The 23,414-nt window shown below is 38.3% G+C and overlaps 1 protein-coding gene and 1 long non-coding RNA gene across 9 annotated transcripts in view; both read right to left on the minus strand.

Moving 5' to 3' along the window:
- Positions 1 to 23,414, minus strand: part of LOC309653016 — a 633,104-nt gene that overhangs the window by 313,387 nt on the left and 296,303 nt on the right. The gene's annotated exons all lie outside the window — the stretch shown is intronic.
- PCYT1B (phosphate cytidylyltransferase 1B, choline) overlaps positions 1 to 23,414 on the minus strand; it is a 178,489-nt gene that overhangs the window by 19,927 nt on the left and 135,148 nt on the right. The window contains exon 8 of one of the 8 annotated variants that reach the window (XM_082447236.1): positions 899 to 5,230. The exons of 6 other annotated variants lie outside the window; for them this stretch is intronic. In XM_082447236.1, the coding sequence (XP_082303362.1) occupies positions 5,126 to 5,230 (105 nt within the window). In that variant the 3' untranslated portion in view covers positions 899 to 5,125. Of the gene's footprint in view, positions 1 to 898; positions 5,239 to 23,414 lie in introns of those variants that run through there. One more of the 8 variants, XM_082447240.1, reaches the window with a different exon arrangement.

A 23,414-nucleotide genomic window follows, 5' to 3' on the forward strand; every position in this document is an offset into this window, starting at 1 on the left:
ATATATGTGTTAGCATACTGTATTTGTTTTTCTCTTTCTGACTTACTTCACTCTGTATGACAGACTCTAACTTCATCCACCTCACTACAAATAACTCAATTTTGTTTCCTTTTATGGCTGAGTAATATTCCATTGTATATATGTGCCACATCTTCTTTATCCATTCATCCGATGATGGACACTTAGGTTGCTTCCATGTCCTGGCTATTGTAAATAGAGCTGCAATGAACATTTTGGTACATGACTCTTTTTGAATTATGGTTTTCTCAGGGTATATGCCCAGTAGTGGGATTGCTGGGTCGTATGGTAGTTCTATTTTAGTTTTTTAAGGAACCTCCATACTGTTCTCCATAGTGGATGTATCAATTTACATTCCCACCAACAGTGCAAGAGTGTTCCCTTTTCTCCACACCCTCTCCAGCATTTATTGTTTCTAGATTTTTTGATGATGGCCATTCTGACTGGTGTGAGGTGATACCTCATTGTAGTTTTGATTTGCATTTCTCTAATGATTAATGATGTTGAGCATTCTTTCATATGTTGTTGGCACTCTGTATATCTTCTTTGGAAAAATGTCTATTTAGGTCTTCTGCCCATTTTTGGATTGGGTTGTTTGTTTTTTTGTTATTGAGCTGCATGAGGTGCTTGTAAATTTTGGAGATTAATCCTTTGTCAGTTGCTTCATTTGCAAATAGTTTCTCCCATTCTGAGGGTTGTCTTTTGGTCTTGTTTATGGTTTCCTTTGCTGTGCAAAAGCTTTTAAGTTTCATTAAGACCCATTTATTTATTTTTGTTTTTATTTCCATTTCTCTAGGAGCTGGGTCAAAAAGGATCTTGCTGTGATGTATGTCATAGAGTGTTCTGCCTATGTTTTTCCTCTAAAAGTTTCATAGTGTCTGCCCTTACGTTTAGGCCTTTAATCCATTTGGAGTTTTTGTGTATGGTGTTACGGAGTGTTCTAATTTCATTCTTTCACATGTATCTGTCCAGTTTTCCCAGCACCACTTATTGAAGAGGCTATCGTTGCTCCATTGTATATTCTTGCCTCCTTTATCAAAGACAAAGTGACCATATGTGTGTAGGTTTATCTCTGGGCTTTCTATCCTGTTCGATTGATCTATATTTCTGTTTTTGTGCCAGTACCATACTGTCTTGATTACTGTAGCTTTGTAGTATAGTCTGAAGTCAGGGAGCCTGATTTCTCCAGCTCCATTTTTCTTTCTCAGGATTGCTTTGGCTATTTGGGGTCTTTTGTGTATCCATATAAATTGTGAAATTTTTTGTTCTAGTTCCGTGAAAAATGCCATTGGTAGTTTGACAGGGATTGCACTGAATCTGTAGATTTTTTTGGGTAGTAGAGTCATTTTCACAATGTTGATTCTTCCAATCCAGGAACATGGTATATCTCTTCATCTGTTTGTATCATCTTTAATTTCTTCCATCAGTGTCTTATAGTTTTCTGCATACAGGTCTTTTGTCTCCTTAGGTAGGTTTATTCCTAGGTATTTTATTCTTTTTGTTGCAATGGTAAATGGGAGTGTTTCCTTAATTTCTCTTTCAGATTTTTCATCATTAGTGTATAGGAATGCAAGAGATTTCTGTGCATTAATTTTGTATCCTGCTACTTTACCAAATTCATTGATTAGCTCTAGTAGTTTTCTGGTAGCATCTTTAGGATTCTCCATGTATAGTATCATGTCATGTGCAAACAGTGACAGTTTTACATCTTCTATTCTGATTTGGATTCCTTTTCTTTCTTTTTCGTCTCTGATTGCTGGGGCTAAAACTTCCAAAACTATGTTGAATAATAGTGGTGAGAGTGGGCAACCTTGTCTTGTTCCTGATCTTAGTGGAAATGCTTTCAGTTTTTCACCATTGAGAATGATGTTGGCTGTGGGTTTGTCATATATGGCCTTTATTATGTTGAGATAAGTTCCCTCTATGCCTACTTTCTGGAGAGTTTTAATCATAAATGGGTGTTGAATTTTGTTGAAAGCTTTTTCTGCGTCTATTGAGATTATAATATGGTTTTTCTGCTTCAGTTTGTTAATATGGTGTATCACATTGATTGATTTGCCCATATTGATGAATCCTTGCATTTCTGGGATAAATCCCACCTGATCATGGTGTATGATCCTTTTAATGCGCTGCTGGATTCTGTTTGCTAGTATTTTGTTGAGGACTTTCACATCTATGTTCATCAGTGATATTGGCCTGCAGTTTTCTTTTTTTTGTGACATCATTGTCTGGTATCAGGGTGATGGTGGCCTCACAGAATGAGTTGGGGAGTGTTCCTCCCTCTGCAGTATTTTGGAAGAGTTTGAGAAGGATAGGTGTTAGCTCTTCTCTAAATGTTTGATAGAATTCGCCTGTGAATCCATCTGGTCCTGGGCTTTTGTTTGTTGGAAGATTTTTAATCACAGTTTCAATTTCAGTGCTTGTGATTGGTCTGTTTATATTTTCTATTTCTTCCTGGTTCAGTCTCGGGAGGTTGTGCTTTTCTAAGAATTTGTCCATTTCTTCCAGGTTGTCCACTTTATTGGCATAGAGTTGCTTGTAGGAATCTCTCATGATGCTTTGTATTTCTGCAGTGTCAGTTGTTACTTCTCCTTTTTCATTTCTAATTCTGTTGATTTGAGTCTTCTCCCTTTTTTTTCTTGATGAGTGTGGCTAATGGTTTATCAATTTTGTTTATCTTCTCAAAGAACCAGCTTTTAGTTTTATTGATCTTTGCTATCGTTTCCTTCATTTCTTTTTCATTTATTTCTGATCTGATCTTTATGATTTCTTTCCTTCTGCTAACTTTGGGGTTTTTTTGTTCTTCTTTCTCTAATTGCTTTAGGTGTAAGGTTAGGTTGTTTATTTGAGATTTTTCTTGTTTCTTGAGGTAGGATTTTATTGCTATAAACTTCCGTCTTAGCACTGCTTTTGCTGCATCCCATAGGTTTTGGGTTGTCGTGTTTTCATTGTCATTTGTTTCTAGGTAGTTTTTGATTTCCTCTTTGATTTCTTCAGTGATCTCTTGGTTATTTAGTACCGTATTGTTTAGCCTCCATGTGTTTGTATTTTTTCAGTTTTTTTTCCTGTAATTGATATCTAGTCTCATTGCATTGTTGTCGGAAAAGATACTTGATATGATTTCAATTTTCTTAAATTTACCAAAGCTTGATTTGTGTCCCAAGATATGATCCATCCTGGAGAATGCTCCATGAGCACTTGAGAAGAAAGTGTATTCTGTTGTTTTTGGATGGAATATCCTATAAATATCAGTTAAGTCCATCTTGTTTAATGTGTCATTTAAAGCTTGTGTGTCCTTATTTATTTCATTTTGGATGATCTGTCCATTGGTGAAAGTGGGGTGTTAAAGTCTCCTACTATTACTGTTACTGTTGATTGCCCCTTTTATGGCTGTTAGCATTTGCCTTATGTATTGAGGCGCTCCTGTGTTGGGTGCATAAATATTTACAATTGTTATATCTTCTTCTTGGATTGATCCCTTGCTCATTATGTAGTGTCCTTCTTTGTCTCTTGTAATAGTCTTTATTTTAAAGTGTATTTTATCTGATATGAGTATTGCTACTCCAGCTTTCTTTTGATTTCCATTTGCATGGAATATCTTTTTCCATCCCCTCACTTTCAGTCTGTATGTGTCCCTAGGTCTGAAGTGGGTCTCTTGTAGACAGCATATATACAGGTCTTATTTTTGTATCCACTCAGCCAGTCTATATCTTTTGGTTGGAGCATTTAATCCATTTACATTCAAGGTAATTATCGATATGTATGTTCCTATTACCATTTTCTTAATTGTTTTGGGTCTGTTATTGTAGGTCTTTTCCTTCTCTTGTGTTTCCTGCCTAGAGAAGTTCCTTTAGCATTTGTTGTAGAGCTGGTGTGGTGGTGCTGAATTCTCTTAGCTTTTGCTTGACTGTAAAGGTTTTAATTTCTCTGTCAAATCTGAATGAGATCCTTGCTGGGTAGAGTAATCTTGGTTGTAGGTTTTTCCCTTTTATCACTTTAAATATGTCTTGCCACACCCTTCTGGCTTGCAGAGTTTCTGCTGAAAGATCAGCTGTTAACCTTATGGGGATTCCCTTGTATGTTATTTGTTGCTTTTCCCTTGCTGCTTTTAATATTTTTTCTTTGTATTTAATTTTTGACAGTTTGATTAATATGTGTCTTGGTGTGTTTCTCCTTGGATTTATCCTGTATGGCACTCTCTGTGCTTCCTGGACTTGATTATTTCCTTTCCCATGTTAGGGAAATTTTCAACTATAATCTCTTCAATTATTTTCTCAGTCCATTTTTCTCTTCTTTTTCTGGGACCCCTATAATTCGAATGGTGGTGTGTTTAATGTTGTCCCAGAAGTCTCTGAGACTGTCCTGAAGTCTCTTCATTCTTTTTCTTTATTCTGCTCTGCAGTAGTTATTTCCACTGTTTTATCTTCCAGGTCACTTATCCGTCCTTCTGCCTCAGTAATTCTGCTATTGTTTCCTTGTAGAGAATTTTTAATTTCATTTATTGTGTTGTTCATCACTGTTTGTTTGCTCTTTAGTTCTTCTAGGCCCTTGTTAAACGTTTCTTGTATTTTCTCCATTCTATTTCCAAGATTTTGGATCATCTTTACTATCATTACTCTGAATTCTTATTCAGGTAGACTGCCTATTCCCTCTTCATTTGTTTGGTCTGGTGAGTTTTTACCTTGCTCCTTCATCTGCTGTGTGTTTCTCTGTCTTCTCATTTTGCTTAACTTACTGTGTTTGGGGTCTCCTTTTCACAGGCTGCAGGTTTGCAGTTTCCGTTGTTTTTGGTGTCTGCCCCCAGTGGGTAAGGCTGGTTCAGTGGGTTGTGTCGGCTTCCTGGTGGAGGGGACTGGTGCCTGTGTTCTGGTGGATGAGGCTGGATCTTGTCTTTCTGGTGTGCAGGACCGAGTCTGGTGGTGTGTTTTGGGGTGTCTGTGAACTTATTATGATTTTAGGCAGCCTCTCTGCTAATGGGTGGGGTTGTGTTCCTGTCTTGCTAGTTGTTTGGCATGGGGTGTCCAGCACTGGAACTTGCTGGTCGTTGAGTGGAGCTGGGTCTTAGCGTTGAGATGGAGATCTCTGGGACAGCTCTCACCAATTGATATTACATGGAGCCAGGAGGTCTCTGGTGGTCCAGTGTCCTGAACTCAGCTCTCCCACTTCCGAGGCTCAGGCCTGACACCCGGCCGGAGCACCAAGACCCTGTCAGCTACATGGCTCAGAGGAAAAGGGAGAAAAAAAAGAAAGAAATAAAATAGAGTAAAATAAAATAAAAGTTATTAAAATAAAAAAGAATTTTAATATTTTTAAAATTAAAAAGTAATAAAGAAAAGAGCAACCAAACCAGTAAACAAATCCACCAATGACAACAAGTGCTGAAAACTAAACTAAGACCAACATATAAATCAGAAACTAGTCAGTCGCATACAGCAAGCCCCAAGTCTACAGTTGCTCCCAAAGTCCACTGCCTCAATTTTGGGATGATTTGTTGTCTATTCAGGTATTCCACAGATGCAGGGTACATCAAGTTGATTGTGGAGATTTAATCCGCTGCTTCTGAGGCTGCTGGGAGAGATTTCCCTTTCTCTTCTTTGTTCGCACAGCTCCCGGGGTTCAGCTTTGGATTTGGCCCCGCCTCTGCATGTCGGTCGCCCTCTGGCATCTGTTCTTTGCCCAGACAAGAGGGGGTTAAAGGAGCAGCTGATTAGGGGGCTCTGGCTCACTCAGGTTGGGGGGAGGGAGGGGTACGGAATGCAGGGCGAGCCTGTGGCAGCAGAGGCCGGCATGATGTTGGAACAGCCTGAGGCGTGCCGTGTGTTCCCCAGGACTTATTTTGTAACTGAAATTTTAGACTTTTGACCCCCTTCACCCATTTTGCACACCCCCCATCCTCTGCCTTTGGCAACCACCAATCTGTTCTCTGTATCTATGATCTCATTTTGCTGGATCATAGGTTTTTTTGTTGAGTTGTATAAGTTTTATATATATATATATATATATATATTTTAGATATTAACCCCTTATCAGATATGATTTGCAAATATTTTCTCCCATTTGGTAGGTTGCTTTTTCATTTTGTTGGTTTCCTTTGCTCTACAGAAGCTTTGTACTTTGGTGTAGTCCCATTTGTTTATTTTTGCTTTTGATGCCTCTGCTTTTGGTGTCAAATCCAACAAATCATTGCGAAGACCAACGTCAAGGAGCCTACCACCTATGTTTTCTTGTAGGAGTTTTATGGGTTCAGGTATTACACTAAATTCTTTCATCCATTTTGAGTTAGCTTTTTGTGTATAGTGTAAGAGTGGTCCAGTTTCGTTCTCTTTGCATGTGGCTATCCAGTTTTCCTAGCACCATTATTGCAGAGACTGTCTTTTCCCCATTGTATATTCTTGCCTCCTTTGTCATAAATTGACCATATATGCATGGGTTTATTTCTGGGCTCCCTATTCTGTTCCATTGATATATGTGTCTGTTTTTATGCCAATCCCACACTGTTTTGATTACTATCCTTTGTCATATAGTGTGACATTAGGGCACACAGTGTCTCCAGCTTTGGTCTTTTTTCTCAAGATTACTTTAGCTATTTGGGATCATACGTAGTTCCATATGAATTTTAAGATTGTTTGTTCTATTTCTGTGAAAAATGCCATTGGAATTTTGATAGGGATTGCACTGAATCTATAGATTGCTTTGGGTAGTATGGACATTTTAACAATGTTCTTCCAATCCATGAGCACAGAATGTCTTTCCATTTATTTGTGTCTTCAATTTCTTTCATCAACATCTTATAGTTTTCAGTGTACAGATCTTTCACCTGCTTGGTAAAATTTATTCCTATGTATTTTATTCTTTTTGATGCAATTGTAAATGGGATTGTTGTCTTAATTTCTTTCTGACAGTTTTTATTAGTGTGTAGAAATGCAACAATTCTTGTATATTGACTTTGTATCCTACAACTGAACTGAATTTATTATTTCTCACAGTTTTTTTGTGGAGTCTTTAGGGTTTCTTATATATAATATGTCATCAGCAAATAGTGACAGTTTGTCCTTTCCAATTTGGATGCCTTTTTGTTTCTTTTTGTGCCTAATTGCTATATGGCTAGGACGTCCAATACTGTGTTAAATAGAAGTGGTGAGAGGGGCATACTTGACTTCTTCCTGATATTAGAGGAAAAGATTTCAGCTTTTCATCATTGAGTATAATGTTAGCTGTGGGCTTGTCAAATATGGCTTTTATTATGTTGTTGAGGTACATTCCCCTCTATATACCCTTTGTTGAGAGTTTTTAATCATACATGGATGTTGAATTTTGTCAAATGCTTTTTCTGTGTCTATTGAGTAAGCACATGGTTTTTATTCTTCATTTTGTTAAAGTGGTATAACACATTGATTTGTGGATGTTGAACCATCCTTGCAGCTCTAGAATAAATCGCACTTATCATGGTGTATGATCCCTTTAATGTATTGTTGAATGTGGTTTGCTAATATTTTGTTGAGGATTTTTGCATTTGTATTCATCAGGGATATTGCCCTGGTAGTGTTCCTTCCTTTTTTTTTTTTTCTTTTCTTTTCTTTCTGGGAGACTTTGAACATGATTGGTATTCTTTAAATGTTTGAGAGAATTCACCAGTAATGCCATCTGGTTGTGGACTTTTGTTGGGTGGGTTTTTGTTTTTTGTTTTCTTTAGCTTATAACAGAAATTTATTTCTCACAGTTCTGGAGGTTGAAAAGTCCAAGATCAAGGTGCCAGTATGATCGAGTGAGGAGCCTCTTCCTGTTCATAGCCTTCTTGTGTCCCTATGTGGTGGCAGGAGGCAAGGGAGCTCTCTGGGGTCTATTTTATGTGGGTATTAATTTCATTTATGAGGGCTCTGCCCTCATGACCTACTCACCTCCCAAAGGCCCCATCTGCTAATACCATCTCATTGGGCGTTAGGATTTCAATGTATGAAATTGGGGTGTGGGGAGGGGCACAAATGCTCAGACCATAGGAAGTAGTATATGTGAAACTTTATATATTTATATATATATATAATTTTTTAAATTGAAGTATAGTTCATTTACCATGTTGTGTTAGTTTCAAGTGTACAGCACAGTGATTCAGATATATATACATACATATACATTCTTTTTCAGATTCTTTCCCCTTATAGGTGATTATAAAATATTGAGTGTAGTTTCCTGTGCCATACAGTAGGTCCTTGTTGGTTATCTATTTTATATATAGTAGTGTGTATATATTAATCCCAAGGAGGTTTTTGATTGACTAATTCAGTCTCCTTACTAGTAATCGGTCTGTTTGGATTTTCCATTTCTTCACAATTCAGTTTCAGTAGGCTGTATGTTTCTAGGAATTTATCCCTTTCTTCCAGGTTGTCAAATTTGTTGGTGTATAATTGTTCACAGTAGTCTCTTATCCTTTGTATTTCTGTGGTATCAGTTGTAATGTCTCCTTTGTGAGTTGTAATTTTGTTGATGTGAGTCCTCTTTCTTTTCTTGATGAGTCTGGCTTAAGGTTTGTCAATTTTGTTTTCAAAGAACCAGTTCTTAGTTTTGTTGATCTTAACTACTGTCTTTTTAGTCTGTATTTCATTTATTTCTGTTCTGATCTTTACTTCCTTCCTTTGGGCTTCCTGTATTATTCTTTTCCTAGTTCTTGGCATGTAAAGTTAGGTTGTTTGAGGATTTTTTTGTTGTTTCTTGATATTGGCATTTATTGATACAAACTTCCCTCTTAGAACTGCTTTTGCTGCATCCCATAAGTTTGGGTGTATTGTATTTCCATTTTTATTTGTCTCAAGGTATTTTTTGACTTCTCTTTTGATATCTTCTTTGACTCATTGGTTGTTCAGTAGCATGCTGTTTAATTTCCACATATTTGTGAATTTTCCAGTTTTCTTCTCGTAATCGATTTCTGGTTTCATACCATTGTAGTTAGAAAAGTGCTTGATATGATTTCAGTCTTTTTAAATATGTTAAGACTTCTTTTGTGGCCTAACATATGATCTCTCCTGGATAATATTTCATGTGCACTTGAGAAGAATGTATTGATATATTCCATTGCTTTTGGATGGACTGTGCTGTATGTATCAACTCCATCTGATATGTCATTTACAGCTGAATTTCTGTACTGACTGGATGATCTATCCATTGATGAAAGTAGTGTTTTAAAGCCCCCTACTACTACTGTATTCTTGTCTTTCCTTTTTTAGGAAATACTTTCCTAAAGTGTTAATACACTTTGGTGCTCCTATGTTGGGTGCATAAATATTTACAAATGTTATATCCTATTGTTTGATTGACCCCTTGATCACAATGTAATGCTTTTGTCTCTTATTACTGTCTTTGTTTTAAAGTCTATTTTGTCTTAGTTACCCCAGCTTTCTTTTGGTTTCCATTTGCATGGAATATTTTTTTCCAACCCTTCCCTTAAGTCTGTGTCCTTACATCTGAAGTGAGTGTCTTGTAGGCAGCATGTAGATGTGTGTTTTATCCATTCAGACACTCTGACTTTTAATTGGAAAATTTAAATCATTTTCATTTAAATTAATTATTGATAGGTATGTAAATATTGCCATTTTGTTAATTGTTTTCTGGCTGTTTTCTAGTTCCTCTGTTCCTTTCTGCTCTCTTCCTTTGTGATTTGATGACTTTCTTTAGTGTGTGCTTAGATTCCTTTATCTTTTGTGTATCTACTATTGGTTTTTACTTTGTAGTTACCATGAGGCTTACACATAAAAAATGTATACAACAGTCTGTTTCAAGTTGATAAAAACTTAAGTTTGAGCACATTCTAAAGCTCTACATTTTTACTCTCCCTCCTAACCCCTGCCAGATGTCTGACACTTTTGATGTCACCTTTTACATCTTTTAATCTCTTGTATCCCTTAATTATTGTAGTTATAGTTATTTTTACTCACTTATAAGGCTAGTATGAAGGTCTTAACCTTCATACTAGCTTTATAAATAATCCAGCACCTTTATAACATTATTCTTAATTTTGCTACATATTTATATTTACCAGTGAGAGTTATACGTTCATATGTTTTCCTATTAATAATTAGCACCCTTTCTTTTCAGCTTAAAGAAGTCCCTCTAACATTTCTCCTAAGGCTGGTTTCATGGTGATGAGCTCCTTTAGCCTTTTCTTGTCTCCTTCAATTCGGAGTGACAACCTTCACCCAGTAGAGTGTTCTTGGTTGTGGGTTTTTTCTTTCAGCACTTTGACTATATCATGCCATTTCCTTCTGGCCTGTAAAGTTTCTGCTGAAAATGTGATGATAGTTTTATGGGGGTTCCCTTATACATGACAAGTTGTTTTTCTCTTGCTGCTTTTAAGATTGTCTCCTTGTCCTTAATTTCTGACAATTTAATTATAATGTGTCTTTCAGTTCATCTTATTTGGAACTCCCTTTGCTTCCTGGATCTGGGTCTCTGTTTTCTTCCCAAGGTTAGGGAAGTTTTCAGCCATTATGTCTTCAAGTAAGTTTTCTGCCCCTTTCTCTCTTGCTTCTCCTTCTGGGACCCCTATAATATGAATTTTGGTTGGCTTGATATTGTCCCATAAGCTCCTTAAGCAATTTTCACTTTTTTTCATTCTTTTTTCTTTTTGCTGCTCTGATTGCGGTGAGTTTCACAGCCCTGTCTGTCTTCACATTCACTGATCTTCAGCTTCATCTAGTCTGCTGTTGAATCCCTCTAGTGTATTTTTCAGTTCAGTTATTGTTCCTTTCTGGTAGCTATTGGTGACCTGGTGTGAGGCAGAAGGAGAGCAGAGATGGCATCTACTGGCCTCTGTGTTTGGAGTACACTTCAATAGGTCCCTAGATGTGTGCCAAACCATAAAAGTCTGTCCTCAGGCCATAGCTCCAGGACAAGCAAATAGGCCACTTTCACAGAAAGACTGGGCTCCTGGGTCTGTTGCCTCTTGCTGTGTCCTGCGCATGGTACCTGGACGAGAAGTCTTCTCCGTTGGTTACAGTCCTGTGGGATTCTTCAGCATAAGCCCCACTGGCCACCAGATCCCGGTGATCTAGTGGTATCTTGTGGGTAGCAGCCAGAAAAATCAGGCTGCCAAAGGAGGGTACAAGCTCCTTTCTGGACGTTATGAGCAAGCAAGCTGAAATGAGGCAGAGGGAGAACACAAAGATGGCACCCACCAGCCTCCATCCCTGGAGAGTAACCAGCAGGCCCCTAAGAAGTATGTTAAATTATATGCCTGCCCCTCAGGCCGATGCTTTTTTTTTTTTTAATTAATTTATTTTTGTCTGCGTTGGGTCTTCGCTGCACACGAGCTTTCTTTAGTTGCAGTGGGCGCGGGCTACTCTTCGATGCAGCGTGCGGGCTTCTCATTGCGGTGACTTCTCTTGTTGCGGAGCACCGGATCTAGGCATGCGGGCTTCAGTAGTTGTGGCACGTGGGCTCAGTAGCTGTGGCTCACAGGCTCTAGAGTGCAGGCTCAGTAGTTGTGGCCCACGGGCTTATTTGTTCCGCTGCACGTGGGATCTTCCTGGACCAAGGCTTGAACCCGTGTCCCCTGCCTTGGCAGGCAGATTCTTAACCACTGCACCACCAAGGAAGCCCTGATGCTTTAACATAAGTAAATAAGCCTCTTTTACATAAAAATAAAGTCTTTCACAATGGGAGATTATTCAGCTTTAAAAAGGAATGAAATTCTGATACATGTTATAATATCGGTTGAACCTTGAAGACATTATAGTAAGTGAAAGAAGCCGTGCAACAAAGAACAAATACTGTATGATTCTACTTATGAGGTACCTAGAATAGTCAAATTGATAGAGATAGAAAGTAAAGGGGTGGTCCCCAAGGACTGGTTGAGGGGAGTGGGGAAATGTGAATTTACTGTTTAATGGGTACATAGTTTTAATATGGGATGATAAAAACAAAGTTCTGGAAATGGATGGTGGTGGTTGTTGGAAAGCAGTGTGAATGTATTTCATACCACTGAACCGTACACTTAAAAATGGTTAAAATGGTGAATTCTATGTCTTTTTAGTGCTGTTTGAAAAAATTAGCATTGGACCTCGTATCATGTAAATCTGGTTTTTCTAAAAAAAAAAAAAATGAACACACCATCAAGGTGTTTTTTTTTTTTTTCTTTAAGTAATCTCATATCAGATGGCAAATTACAGATCCACCAGGCTGACTGATTGGATTGAGGCTGAGGGAGTTCGTGGTCCAGGAAAAACCGAAAACTTGCACCTGACTTAAGGTCATTCTCACCTGTTGCTCCAGGAAAGGGTCTATGTTCACATGGTAAAACAGAGTAGAGCCATTTTCACTTCAAACAGGAAATGATTCTATTTTCAGAGTCAATGGAGGAATATAATGGCAGATCATTCAAAATGATATGTAATATTTTAAAGGACAGCATATGTGGCTGGGGTACTAATGTTTAAACAGAATGCTATCTTTGTTTGTTTGAAATGCTTGAATTCCCAGAGCAAACATGAAATTTCACTAGGCAGTCGGCATCCCCTGATCCTGACTTCTTGACCCTCAATATCTTGGACATGAACAGGGTTGCCTCCTAAATAGCAACAAAGCTTCAAAATTTAGCTCCTTTACAACCCTTCCCTAGAGACAGTCTGTCTTTCAGAGACGCATCCTCCAAAGAGAGGTAATACCAAGTCTCTGTTGGGAAGGCTTCCCTTTGCAGCTCTGGTTGGGTTACAGGCTCTCTTCTGAGTATGGGTCAAAACTAGTTACAAGAATCAAGCAAACAGTTAACTAAATAGAGTGGTAGATGATAAAGTTGAAAATTAACATATTGGTCTCTGACAATCCACCCATCAGACTGAGTAAAAGGGGACTGAGAATCTATTACAGCAGTTGAAAAGTAGATTGCTTGCTTCAAATTCTCAAAAGCAATGGTGGTAGCCAGCTGCCAAGAAGGCCCCACCTGCTGGTATTCACATCCTTGTGTAGTGTCCTTCCAAAATATACAAGGATTAGTCTGTGTAACCAATAGAAGATGGTAAAAGTGATGCTTTGTCACTTCCGATGTTAGATCATAAAAGACTATAGCTTTTTTTTCTTAGACTCTCACTCCCTCTGGAGAAAGCCAGCTGCTATGTCGTGAGGACACTTGGGCAGCCATGTGGAAAGACCCACATAGTGAGGAACTGAGGTATCCAGTCGACAGTGACATCAGAGTGTGGAAGAGGATCCTCTAGCCCCAAATGACTGCAGTGCCAGCTGACATCCTGACTGCCAACTTCATAACAAGACCCCAAGTCATAACCATCTAGCTAAGCTGCTTCCTGACCTTCAGAAACTATGTGAGATAATGTTTTTTTTTAATTATTTACTTATGTCTGTGTCGGGTCTTCGTTTCTGTGCGAGGGCTTTCTCTAGTTCTGGCAAGCGGGGGCCACTCTTCATCACGGTGCGTGGGGCTCTCACTGTCGCAGCCTCTCCTGTTGTGGAGCACAGGCTCCAGATGCGCTGGCTCAGTAATTGTGGCTCACGGGCCCAGCCGCTCCGCGGCATGTGGGATCCTCCCAGACCAGGGCTCGAACCCATGTCCCCTGCATTGGCAGGCAGATTCTCAACCACTGCGCCAACAGTGAAGCCCTAATATTTGTTTTTAAGTCACCAAGTTTTGGGGTAATTTGTTACACTCTAATAATGAATACAGCCATGAACACCATGATTTCTTCTTGCTTAGGAAAGGAGCCAACAGTCCCTGCCCTGAATCTAGATGCCCTGACCTAATGTGCCCTTTTGGCAACTGGCTTTGTCACAAAAGCCTTAAAGGAAGGGTTTTGATAGACCCTAGTTTCTCCACAGTGCCACACGCTAGCCAAAGGAGAGGGAAGCAAAGTGACTGCATCCCATGGACATTTCTATCATGAAGGATCCAGTGCTGGCCGGGAGAAAGAGGCTTGGCCCCAGGCTCCATCCTGGTACCTCCAAACTCCTATGAGACCATCGGAAAGGTTCATAAGTTTTCTAGACCTTTGTTTCTTTATAACACTGCTATACTACTACCCTCTTATGTGGTTAAAATGGGTAGAGTAGACATAAAAGAACTATGTAAAAAGAGTTGAACCTACTACACAACTTCTAGACAGTAACATCACCACCACCCTCCACTTAGAGATGGACTGTAAGGCTTTGGGTTTTATATCCTTGTTCTTGATTCCAAACATGAGGTCACTTGGGGGAGACTTGAAGACTCTATACCACAAGGTGCAAACACAAATATTCCCTGAGGCCAGGTGGGCACCATAAAGGTGTAAGGTTCGAGAAGGTGGCAGCAAGGAAGAGTGGGGAATGTTATAGACACAGTCAACTGGAGAGTTTGTGCCCTCCCTATGAGAAAGGTTTAAACATTGTTAAGGGCCAAGCAAACCAAGTCTGCCTACTGAAATCGAGCCACCAAACGCTAAGTTGTAACCAAGCCCTGTCCAGCACCATAAGCAATAGAAGGCTAAGGGTATATGTTGATCTAGCAATACAGATATACAGATATCTATAGAGAGCATAGATATATAGACCAATATAGACATGGAGGATTTAGGCCTCACCATATCCTTCGCAGGTGCTGAAAAGTTCTGTGAATAGGTCTTCATCACACATCTATTCGTTCAATCTAGAAACATTTATGGAGTACCCACTATAAGCTACATGCTAAACCTGTTGTACCAAATTTTGTACCTTAAATCCTTGTATTTTGTACCTTTCCAAGTTTGGGTTATTTGTATTTGTATCAGTACTATATTGGCAGGTTAACACAGATTCTCTATTTTAAGAAATGAGTTCCATCCAGAGGGCAGACAGCAGAAGCAAGAAAAACTACAATCCTGCAGCCTGTGGAACAATAAAACACATTCACAGAAAGATAGACAAGATGAAAAGGCAGAGGGCTATGCACCAGATGAAGGAACAAGATAAAACTCCAGAAAAACAACTAAATGAAGTGGAGATAGGCAACCTTCCAGAAAAAGAATTCAGAATAATGATAGTGAAGATGATCCAGGACCTCGGAAAAAGAATGGAGGCAAAGATCGAGAAGATGCAAGAAATGTTTAACAAAGACCTAGAAGAATTACAGAACAAACAACCAGAGATGAACAATACAATAACTGAAATGAAAACTACACTAGAAGGAATCAATAGCAGAATAACTGAGGCAGAAGAACGGATAAGCGACCTGGAAGATGGAATGGTGGAATTCACTGCTGCGGAACAGAATAAAGAAAAAAGAATGAAAAGAAATGAAGACAGCCTAAGAGACCTCTGGGACAACATTAAACGCAACAACATTCGCATTATAGGGGTCCCAGGAGGACAAGAGAGAGAGAAAGGACCAGAGAAAATATTTGAAGAGATTATAGTCGAAAACTTCCCTAACATGGGAAAGGAAATAGCCACCCAAGTCCAGGAAGCACAGAGAGCCCCATACAGGATAAACCCAAGGAGAAACACGCCGAGACACATAGTAATCAAATTGGCAAAAATTAAAGACATAGAAAAATTATTGAAAGCAGCAAGGGAAAAACGACAAATAACATACAAGGGAACTCCCATAAGGTTAACAGCTGATTTCTCAGCAGAAACTCTACAAGCCAGAAGGGGGTGGCATGATATACTTAAAGTGATGAAAGGGAAGAACCTACAGCCAAGATTACTCTACCCAGCAAGGATCTCATTCAGATTCGATGGAGAAATCAAAAGCTTTACAGACAAGCAAAAGCTAAGAGAATTCAGCACCACCAAACCAGCTCTACAACAAATGCTAAAGGAACTTCTCTAAGTGAGAAACACAAGAGAAGAAAAGGACCTACAAAAACAAACCCATAACAATTAAGAAAATGGTCATAGGAACATACATATCCATAATTACCTTAAATGTGAATGGATTAAATGCTCCAACCAAAAGACATAGACTGGCTGAATGGATACAAAAACAAGACCCATAACTATGCTGTCTACAAGAGACCCACTTCAGACCTAGGGACACATAGAGACGGAAAGTGAGGGGATGGAAGAAGATATTCAAAGCAAATGGAAATCAAAAGAAAGCTGGAGTAGCAATACTCATATCAGACAAAATAGACTTTAAAATAAAGAATGTTACAAGAGACAAGGAAGGACACTACATAATGATCCAGGGATCAATCCAAGAAGAAGATATAACAATTTTAAATATATATGCACCCAACAACATAGGAGCACCTCAATACATAAGGCAACTGCTAACAGCTATAAAAGAGGAAATTGACAGTAACACAGTAATAGTGGGGGACTTTAACACCTCACTTACACCAATGGACAGATCATCCAAAATGAAAATAAATAAGGAAACAGAAGCTTTAAATGACACAATAGACCAGACAGATTTAATTGATATTTATAGGACATTCCATCCAAAAACAGCAGATGACACTTTCTTCTCAAGTGCGCACGGAACATTCTCCAGGATAGATCACATCTTGGGTCACAACTCAAGCCTCAGTAAATGTAAGAAAATTGAAATCATATCAAGCATCTTTTCTGACCACAAAGCTATGAGATTAGAAATGAATTACAGGGGGAAAAAACGTGAAAAGCACAAACACATGGAGGTTAAACAATACGTTACTAAATAACCAAGAGATCACTGAAGAAATCAAAGAGGAAATCAAAAAATACCTAGAGACAAATGACAATGAAAACACGATGATCCAAAACCTATGGGATGCAGCAAAAGCAGTTCTAAGAGGGAAGTTTATAGCTATACAAGCCTACCTCAAGAAACAAGAAAAATCTCAAGTAAACAATCTAACCTTACACCTAAAGGAACTAGAGAAAGAAGAACAAACATAACCCAAAGTTAGCAGAAGGAAATAACTCAGAAAGATCAGAGCAGAAATAAATGAAATAGAAACAAAGAAAACAATAGCAAAGATCAATAAAACTAAAAGCTGGTTCTTTGAGAAGATAAACAACACTGATAAACCGTTAGCCAGACTCATCAAGAAAAAGAGGGAGAGGACTCAAATCAATAAAATTAGAAATGAAAAAGGAGAAGTTACAACAGACACCGCAGAAATACAAAGCATCCTAAGAGACTACTACAAGCGACTCTATGCCAATAAAATGGACAACCTGGAAGAAATGGACAAATTCTTAGAAAGCTATAACCTTCCAAGACTGAACCAGGAAGAAATAGAAAATATGAACAGAACAATCACAAGTAATGAAATTGAAACTGTGATTAAAAATCTTTCAACAAACAAAAAGTCCAGGACCAGATGGCTTCACAGGTGAATTCTATCAAACATTTAGAGAAGAGCTAACACCCATCCTTCTCAAACTCTTCCAAAAAATTGCAGAGGAAGGAACACTCCCAAACTCATTCTATGAGGCCACCATCACCCTGATACCAATACCAGACAAAGATACCATAAAAAAAGAAAATTACAGACCAATATCACTGATGAATATAGATGCAAAAATCCTCAACAAAATACTAGCAAACACAGTCCAACAACACATTAAAAGGATCACACACCATGACCAACTGGGATTTATCCCAGGGATGCAAGGATTCTTCAATATATGCAAACCAACCAATGTGATACACCATATTAACAAATTGAAGGATCAAAACCATATGATCATCTCAATAGATGCAGAAAACCTTTTGACAAAATTCAACACCCATATATGACAAAAACTCTCCAGAAAGTGGGCATAATGGAACCTACCTCAACATAATAAAGGCCATATACGACAAACCCACAGCAAACATCATTCTCAACAGTGAAAAACTGAAAGCATTTCCTCTAAGATCAGGAACAAGACAAGGATGTCCACTCTCACCACTATTATTCAGCATAGTTTTGGAAGTCCTAGCCATGGCAATCAGAGAAGAAAAAGAACTAAAAGAAATACAAATTGGAAAAGAAGAAGTAAAACTGTCACTGTTTGCAGATGACATGATACTCTACATAGAGAATCCTAAAGATGCCACCAGAAAACTAATAGAGGTAATCAATGAATTTGGTAAAGTTGCAGGATACAAAATTAATGCACAGAAATCTCTTGCATTCCTATACACTAATGATGAAAAATCTGAAAGAGAAATTATGGAAACACTCCCATTTACCATTGCAATAAAAAGAATAAAATACCTAGGAACAAACCTACCTAGGGAGACAAAAGACCTGTATGCAGAAAACTATAAGACACTGATGAAAGAAATTAAAGATGATACCAACAGATGGAGAGATATACCATGTTCTTGGATTGGAAGAATCAACATTGTGAAAATGACTATACTACCCAAAGCAATCTACAGATTCAATGCAATCCCTATCAAATTACCAATGGCATTTTTTACGGAGCTAGAACTAATCATCTTAAAATTTGTACGAAGACACAAAAGACCCTGAATAGCCAAAGCAGTCTTGAGGGAAAAAAACGGAGCTGGAGGAATCAGACTCCCTGACTTCAGGCTATACTAGAAAGCTACAGTCATCAAGACAATATGGTACTGGCACAAAAACAGAAACATAGATCAATGGAACAAGATAGAAAGCCCAGAGATAAACCCACGCACCTATGGTCAACTAATCTATGACAAAGGAGGCAAAGATATACAATGGAGAAAAGACAGTCTCTTCAATAAGTGGTGCTGGGAAAACTGGACAGCTACATGTAAAAGAATGAAATTAGAATACTCCCTAACACCATACACAAAAATAAACTCAAAATGGATTTGAGACCTAAATGTAAGACGGGACACTATAAAACTCTTAGAGGAAAACATAGGAAGAACACTCTTTGACATAAATCACAGCAAGATCTTTTTTGATCCACCTCCTAGAGTAATGGAAATAAAAACAAAAATAAACAAATGGGACCTAATGAAACTTCAAAGCTTTTGCACAGCAAAGGAAACCATAAACAAGACGAAAAGACAACCCTCAGAATGGGAGAAAATATTTGCAAACGAATCAACGGACAAAGGATTAACCTCCAAAATATATAAACAGCTCATTCAGCTCGATATTAAAGAAACAAACAACCCAATCCAAAAATGGGCAGAAGACCTAAATAGACATTTCTCCAAAGAAGACATACAGATGGCCAAGAAGCACATGAAAAGATGCTCAACATCACTAATTATTAGAGAAATGCAAATCAAAACTACAGTGAGGTATCACCTCACACCAGTTAGAATGGGCATCATCAGAAAGTCTACAAACAACAAATGCTGGAGAGGGTGTGGAGAAAAGGGAGCCCTCTTGCACTGTTGGTGGGAATGTAAATTGATACAGCCACTATGGAGAACAGTATGGCGGTTCCTTAAAAAACTAAAAAGAGACAATGAAGAGAAGTCACAGATTCAACATTAGCTTTGAAGGTGGAGGAAGGGGACCCCAGCAGAGGCATGTGGGTGGCCTTTAAAAGCTGGAAACAGATTCTCCCCTTGGTTTCCGTAAAGGAATGCAGCCCCTCCAGCCTCATCATTTTAACACAGTGAGTCACACTTCTATTCCTTCAGATGTATGATAACACATTTGTGTGTTTAAGCTGCTAAATTTGTGATCATTTGTTACAGCAGCAACAGAAAACTAATATACCACCCACCCTGCCCACGGGCCATAGTATATAAACAGATGTATAGTGTGTCTATAGTACTAAAAGCCATCGGTGGGCAATTAGGGAAAATGTTTAAATAAGGGCAATAATGAAAAAATTTTGAGAAACATTGCCCTGGGAGGTGGAAAGCAGGCTCTTCTGCTTGTATTTCATAACAGAGGACATAATCAATGTTTGGATGAGTAAATTTGATAGCACCAGGATCTGTTGCTTTCTCTGGAGAAGATCAGAAAATTAGCACAAATAGAGTTATTCCTAAATATGAAGAACTAAGAAAATATTCTTCCGGGAAAAGGTGGAGGGAAACAAAATAGCTTACATGAAATAGAAACCTGAAAAGCACTGACATGGAAGAATGCCTATATATACATTCTTGATGGAAGAAAATATTTGAAAGTTTTTAGGCCAGTATGTTAATAGTGGGTTCTCTGGGTGGTCGTTCTCTTTCTGTTTTGTTGCTGTTTGTTTCTTATGACTTTCCTACAAGAATTATATATTAGAGGAGGTTTTTACTATATGACAATAGTTGGTACCTAGATGGGGACAAAATTTTATAATAAATACATTTTTAAAATTCAGTTTGTATAAAATGATCAGATACAAGGATATATTGTACAACACAGGGAATATAGCCAATATTTTATAATAACTATAAATGGAGTATAGCCTTTAAAAATTGTGAATCACTATATTGTACACCTGTAAGTTATATAATATTGTACATCAGCTGTACTTCAATTCCAGTTTGAGTCTTTATCTTTAAAAGTAGGACAAGAATTATAAAATAAATTTACTTCATCTTATATGTTGTTATTATTAAATTTATGTTGCAAATAAAACTATATTGTTAGAAAAAAAATGAGTTCCAGTCCCAAATCCACAAACAAAGAATTATTATAGGGCTTCCCTGGTGGCGCAGTGGTTGAGAGTCTGCCTGCCAATGCAGGGGACACGGGTTCGAGCCCTGGTCTGGGAAGATCCCACATGCCACGGAGCAGGTGGGCCCGTGAGCCGCAATTGCTGAGCCTGCGCGTCTGGAGCCTGTGCTCCGCAACAAGAGAGGCCGCGATAGTGAGAGGCCCGCGCACCGCGATGAAGAGTGGCCCCCGCTTGCCACAACTAGAGAAAGCCCTCGGACAGAAATGAAGACCTAACACAGCCATAAATAAATAAATTTAAAAAAAAGAATTATTATAATAATAGCATATTCATGGAAAGCAAATTACTTATCTTGGCGTTTAACATCCTTGTAACTATTCCTGTACTTTTAATGTCAACAGAAAAAAAAGTAACATCTAAGTCTGGCTGATATGGTAAATTAATGTTAATAACAGTTTTGACACTAATAGCAAGTTTTAAAAAGAAAAACCTCCAGTATCTTAGCTGGGTTTCATTTCTTAAAAATCACCTCAGCTCACTCTCACCAAATTCCCCTAGTACAATTCCAGCTACTATTCCACCTTCACAGTTGCTATGTAAATGATATCCTTTCCCGCCTTTGCTCACCGCAGGTGGAGGAAACATCCTCCCACTTGAGGTACAATACCAGCGCTTCTCAGCAAAGACACATTTCTGAATCCCTGCAAGCAAATGAATGCCTACATGGTTTCATTTTTTAAAAACCACTAGTTTCCTCAGAGCCTGAAAATTAGTTGTGAAAAATGTTAACTATTAAAGTACACACTAGATTAATGAGAAATTTCAGACTTGTTACAGAGACCACGGAATCCCAGAGAACAGGGTCTGCGCTTTATCTTCATGTCCTTCCCTAGTACCATGCACATACAAGGACATTAATCAATGTCCCATGAATTAAAGTGAACTGAGCTGAAACCCAGGGAAAACGAAAAGGAACCCAACCCTTAGCTCCTCCACTCTTACAAGCTCTTTCTATAAGTCATCAAGGGCTCAAGCAGCCCCTTGCAAACCCTCCACCCCTCTCAGACTCAGCCAACAAGACATGGTTGGCCTACGACAGCTGCCTCTATAATCACTTAGAGACTGCTAGGCTTTAAGCAAAGCATCTCTTCTAACTTCTCAAACATTGTTCTCTTTTCTATTTGAGTGTTTTACTTTTAGATAATCCTATAATGAACCAGCTCAAATGAGCAGAGAGTCAGCAGTGACAACCCATCAATAAAATAAAGCCAAAGTGAATTTTGTTAGAGACTTCTCATGTCATAATAGGAAATCTAGGCTACTTAAAATCAGGAAAATCAAATGGAATCATTCCTTTTTGTTCTAAAAGGAATGTTAGTTAGCTTTAAAACTATTGCTTTCCAGATATCCCATGCCCTTGGATTGGAAAAATTAATATTGTTAAAACGGCCATACTACCCAAAGCAATCTACAGATTTAATGTGATCCCCATCAACTTACCCATGACATTTTTCACAGAACTAAAACAAATAATCCTAAAATTTATGTGGAACCATAAAAGACCTAGAATGCCCAAAGCAATCCTGAAGAAAAAGAACCAAGCAGGAGGCATCACCCTCCCAGACTTCAGACAATACTACAAAGCTACAGTAATCAAAACAGAGTGGTACTGGCACAAAAAAAGACATATGGATCAATGGAACACAATAGAGAGTCCAGAAATAAACCCACACATGTACAGTCAATTGATGTTTGACAAAGGAGGCAAGAATATACAATGACAGTCTCTTCAGCCAGTGGTGTTGGTAAGTTGGACAGCACATGTAAATCAATGAAATTAGAACACACCCTCTCACCACACACAAAAATAAACTCAAAATGGCTTAAAGACTTAAACATAAGACATGACACCATAAAACTCCTAGAAGAGAACATAGGCAAAACATTCTCTGACATAAATTGTACCAATGTTTTCTTAGGTCAGTCTGCCAAGGCAATAGAAATAAAAACAAAAATAAACAAATGAGACCTAATTAAACTTGTAAGCTTTTGCACAGCAAAGGAAACCATAAACAAAATGAAAAGACAGCCTACAGAGTGGGAGAAAATATTTGCAAACAATGTGACCAACAAGGGCTTAATTTCCAAAATATACAAACAGCTCATACAACTCAATAACAAAAAACAAACAATCCAATCCAAAAATGGGCAGAAGACCTAAGTAGACATTTCTCCAAAAAAGACATACAGATGACCAAGAGGCACATGAAAAGATGCTCAACATTGCTAATTATTAGAGAAATGCAAATCAAAGCTACAATGAGGTACCACCTCACACCAGTCAGAATGGCCATCATTAAAAAGTCTACAAAGAACAAATGCTGGAGAGGGTATGGAGAAGAGGGAACCCTCCTACACTATTGGTGGGAATGTAAGTTGGTGCAGCCACTGTGGAAAACAGTATGGAGGGTCCTTAGAAAACTAAAAATAGAATTACCACATGACCCAGCAATCCCACTACTGGGCATATACCCTGAGAAAACTCCTCTAATTCAAAAAGATACATGCACCCCAATGTTCATAGCAGCACTATTCACAATAGCCAAGCCATGGAAACAACTTAAATGTCCACTGACAGATGAATGGATAAAGAAGATGTGGTATATGTATACAGTGGAATGCTACGCAGCCACAAAAAGAACAAAATAATGCCATTTGCAGCAACATGGATACAACTAGAGATTATCATACTAAGTGAAGTAAGTCAGAAAGAGAGAGACAAATACCATATGATATCACGTATATGTGGAATCTAAAATATGACACAAATGAACCTATCTGTGAAACAGAAACAGAATTACAGACACAGAGAACAGACTGGTGGTTACCAAGGG

Source organism: Balaenoptera physalus, assembly GCF_965194825.1.
Source record: "Balaenoptera physalus genome assembly, chromosome: X".
In the NCBI taxonomy this organism is placed as follows: Eukaryota; Metazoa; Chordata; class Mammalia; order Artiodactyla; family Balaenopteridae; genus Balaenoptera; species Balaenoptera physalus.